General features: G+C 26.0%; 1 protein-coding gene across 1 annotated transcript; it reads left to right on the top strand.

Moving 5' to 3' along the window:
• Nucleotides 1–367: 367 nt before the first annotated feature.
• Nucleotides 368–1,123, top strand: LOC142235981 (uncharacterized). The gene has a single exon (XM_075307232.1). It carries the CDS (start codon nt 368–370, stop codon nt 1,121–1,123), a length of 756 nt encoding a protein of 251 aa, XP_075163347.1.
• Nucleotides 1,124–4,634: the final 3,511 nt, after the last annotated feature.

Genomic DNA, 4,634 nt, shown 5'->3' with positions numbered 1-4,634 from the left:
TCTATAGCAATAAAAGTTTGACGAAATTTTCTATAGAAATAAAATTTCGATGAAATTTTCTATAGATACCGAATTTTGATGAAATTTTCTATAGAAATAAAATTTCGACGAAATTTTCTATTACAATAAAATTTCGACAAAAATTTGTATAGAAATAAAATTTCGACAAAATTTTCTATAGACGCCGAATTTCGACAAAATTTTCTATAGAAATAATTTTTTTTTTTTTTTTTTTGGGGCCCCTTTTATTTTGGGGCCCCTTTTATTTCTTTTTTTGGGGCCCCTTTTATTTCTTTTATATATCAATGATCTTCCTCGATGCCTGTTTGATATCTCATGCAAATTTTACTTATTTGCGGACGATGTCATGATTCTCTTCGGTTGTGATCGCACGTCCTTACATATTGTTGAGAGAGATGTAAATAATTGTCTTGGTAAGGTTGTCCAATGGGCAACGTTGAATTCATTAGTGATAAATCCTCACAAATCTAAGGCAATTATGTTTGGAGGTAGAGGTGAACTGGATATATTTGTGGGTCAGGATAGGGTGGAGTTTGTAGAGCAGCATAGGTGCTTGGGCATTTTGCTTGATGCCAGACTTAGTTTTGAGCCTCATGTTAACATGGTGCAAAGGACGGTCTACAGTATATTACGTAGGATTTACTCTACTAATATGTGTTTTCCGACATGGGTTAAAGCTAGATTGGCTAAGGTCATACTTATGCCACATATTTTATATGGTTTGGAAATTGTGTCTGGCACTTTCGACTATGTTAAACAGAGAATTAGGCGAATTGTGAACACTATTGATCATATCACCGAACATGTCAAGAGTTTGCTAGGAATGCACTTTGATTCTTTTATCAATTTCAAGTGCTTGAATTTCTTTTACAAGGTGATTAGAAGTGGAGTTCCGGACCTTGTACGTGATATGTTTAGTTTTTCCCTCTCAAGTCGCAATACGCAAATCATTATACCTAGGATTATTAATTTGGCCTTTGAGAAATCATTTGTCGTGCGTATAGCTCGTATATGGAATCCATTACCCGTTGATCTACGAGTTTTTTCCCACACCAACAATGCTTTTCGGCTGAAACTGTTGGTTTACTTGACTCAGAACTGAAGGGTAAATATTTAAGGCTTTTCTTCACAAACTTGTATATGAGAATATTTATCCTTTTGTACTATATCTGTATTTGTTTTATGTTGCTGATTTGGGCGAATATTAGATATTAAATATTAATTAAATATTAACTATTTTTTATGTGTAATTGTGGTTGGGGGACCAATAGTAGAAATACCTAGCGAAACTTAGTTTTAGTGTGATTTTATTACTATTTTGTTTATAGTTTTAAGATTTGTTTTATGGGCTATGAAATATTACTATGTAATACATGTGTCGGCCTTTAAGGCTTAGTATTACTAAAATAAATGAATAAATAAAAAAAATAAATAAAATTTCGACGAAATTTTCTATAGAAATAAAATTTCGACGTAATTTTCTATAGAAATAAAATTTCGACGAAATTTTCTATAGAAATAACATTTCTACGAAATTTTCTGTAGAAATAAAATTTCTACGAAATTTTCTATAGAAATAAAATTTCAACGAAATTTTCTACAGAAATAAAATTTCAGGAAAATTCTCTATAGAAATAGAATTTCGACGGAATTTTCTACAGAAATAAAATTTCGACGAAATTTTCAGTATAAATCGAATTTCGATATTTTCTAACTCACCTTTTTTAGATTTTGGAAAATTTTTTTAAAACAATTGCTTTTTGCTGGTATATTAATATATATTTTTTTCAACATTTATTCTTGAATTATATTTATATTGTATAGGTGTTTTATGTAGGTAATATTTAATATTGTGTATATGTAACTTTTTTCACTGATGATGTAAATATGCATGTAGATGTTTGTCTTCATAACTTTGCTCTCAATACAAAAAACAATCCCTAGATAGTATCAGTGTTGACATTCTATTTTCTTTAGAACTATAGGCGTCGGTTTATAAAACAACTATTAATTCGGTATAATTTTGCACATTTTTTTTTTGTATTTTGAGAAAAAGAAGTTTATGTGAATACTAAAAAAAACTATCAGACAAATACGAAGCAATAAACATATTTAAATTTAAAGCTAATTTTTAAAAATAAGTCTATATAACACGTATGTAAATTTATAAACGTTATTCCATGTCAAATCGCAGGATTATCGTAATGAGATAATAATAACAATCACTTTAAGTTTGTTTTTAGGCACAAAATAAAAATAATTAAATATTGTGAGAGAAAAGTATTAGTTAGCATTCAATTATTGGCATAGACCATGCATTTAAAATAATTGAAATACTATTTTAGGGATGTGTTTTTTATATAATTGCATAAAAATTATCAAATAAATTCTTCAAATGAAAAAAAAAACAAATTATTTTATATTGAAGTTTCCTCTACTTATCGATTACCATCCTAAAAATATGAATACCTATCGAAATTTTTACTAATTTCTTTCATATTTTGTGGGTATTGGATACTTTTGCGAGCGAAATCACAATTTTCTTAATATCCACTTTTACTATGAGAAATATTAAATATTTGAATTCGTGGTTTTCAAATTCAAAAAAGTGTATATAAAAGTTTCTTTCTATATTAAACAATTATTATTGTTCAAAACATTTCAACTATTAGTATTGTGGGCTTTATAGATATATATATATAAAGCCTAAAATTTTTTTCATATAGCCTACAGACTAATGATGTTCTGCTGAATCGAATGGCGCCATCGAACAAGGGGAACACGAACGAGATCAAGACAAAAAAAAACTGTTAAAAGTGAATAAGATGACGATCAGTAGTGGGGGTTGTAATCAGAATCGACTTGTCGACTTTTGCAAAAAATGAACAAATCGACCTTTCGTCTTTTTTAAAAATTTTAAGAGTAGTTTTCGATGTTTTCAATATTTGGAAATTTTATTCAGAATTTCGATGAAATTTTGTATTGCAATCAAATTTCCACAATATTTTCTATAGAAATCAAATTGGGACGAAATTGTGTATAGAGATAAATTTTTGAGGAATTTTCATATTCTTGAAGAGTAGAGTTTTCGATCTTTTCAAATTTCGACAAAAATTTCTATAGAAATAAAATGTCCATGAAAAATTCTTTAGAATCCAAAAATTCGAAAATTTTTCTATATAAATACAATTTTGACGAAATTTTCTGTAGACATAAAAATTCCACGAAATTTTCTATGGAAATAAAATTTCAACGAAATTTTTCTATAGAAATAATATTTCGATGAAATTTTCTATAACAATAAAATTTAGACGAAATTTTCAATAGATATAAAAGTTCGACGATTTTTTTTAGAAATAAAATTACGACGAAATTTTCTGTAGAAATAAAATTTCCACGAAATTTTCTATGAAAATAAAATTTCTACGATTTTTTTTAGAAATAAAATTTCGAAATTTTCTATAGAAATAAAATTTCGACGAATTTTTTTTTAAGGTGGGTACTAAGATCGAGTTTAGCCGCTAAAATCAAAAACAAATCTACAAAAACAGAATAAAATTATATCTCTTTGATGCAAGTTTTATTATAACTTGATAAGGAACAGCCCAAAGCAACTTTTTATAGAGCTAATATTCTTTGAAATTGATTATTAAAGAAAATTAATAGTGAATAAATGGTGATTTTAGCGGCTAAACTCAAACTTAATACCCACCTTTAGGAATAAAATTTCGAATTTTTTTTTAGAAAAATTTCGACGAAATTTTCTAAAGAAATAAAATTTTTATGAAATAAATAAATAAGTAAAATTTTGACGAAGATTTCTATAGAAATAAAAAATCCAAGAAATTTTCTGTAGAAATAAAATTTCGATGAAACAATAAAATCTATAGAAAAGTTCGTCGAAATTTTATTTCTATAGAAAGTTTTATTGAAATTTTATTCCTGCAGAAAATTTCGTCGAAATTTTATTTTTATAGAAAATTTTATTTCCATAGAAATAAAATTTCAATAAAATGTTCGATAGAAATAAAATTTTGACAAAATTTTCTATAGAAATAAAATTTTGACGAAATTTTCTATAGAAATAAAATTTTGACAAAATTTTCTATAGAAATAAAATTTCGACGAAATTTTCTATAGAAATAAAATTTTGACAAAATTTTCTATAGAAATAAAATTTCGACGAAATTTTCTATAGAAATAAAATTTCGACGAAATTTTCTATAGAAATAAAATTTCGACGAAATTTTCTATAGAAATAAAATTTCGACAAAATTTTCTATAAAAATAAAATTTTGATGAAATTTTCTATAGAAATAAAATTTCGACGAAATTTTCTATAGAAATAAAATTTCGACGAAATTTTCTATAAAAATAAAATTTCGACAAAATTTTCTATAAAAATAAAATTTTCATGAAATTTTCTATAGAAATAAAATTTCGACGAAATTTTCTATCGATTGAGTTATTTCAGAAAAGATCGCAAATCGATTTAGGCCAAAATAATGTTTAGTTAAAGTGCATGTTGGGAAAATTCTTCAGTTCAGTTTAATTAGAAAATTAGTCCTTTTTTAAATTCCACGTGCCAACTCTTAAAGGAAAGAAAGACTGAC

The sequence above is a fragment of the Haematobia irritans genome, chromosome 4 (genome assembly GCF_050003625.1).
Source record: "Haematobia irritans isolate KBUSLIRL chromosome 4, ASM5000362v1, whole genome shotgun sequence".
In the NCBI taxonomy this organism is placed as follows: Eukaryota; Metazoa; Arthropoda; class Insecta; order Diptera; family Muscidae; genus Haematobia; species Haematobia irritans.
This window is presented reverse-complemented; position numbering and strand designations above follow the sequence as displayed.

Bases quoted from the DNA above. Each gene is read 5' to 3' on its own strand.
- LOC142235981 (XM_075307232.1), top strand. From the start codon at position 368: ATGATTCTCTTCGGTTGTGATCGCACGTCCTTACATATTGTTGAGAGA.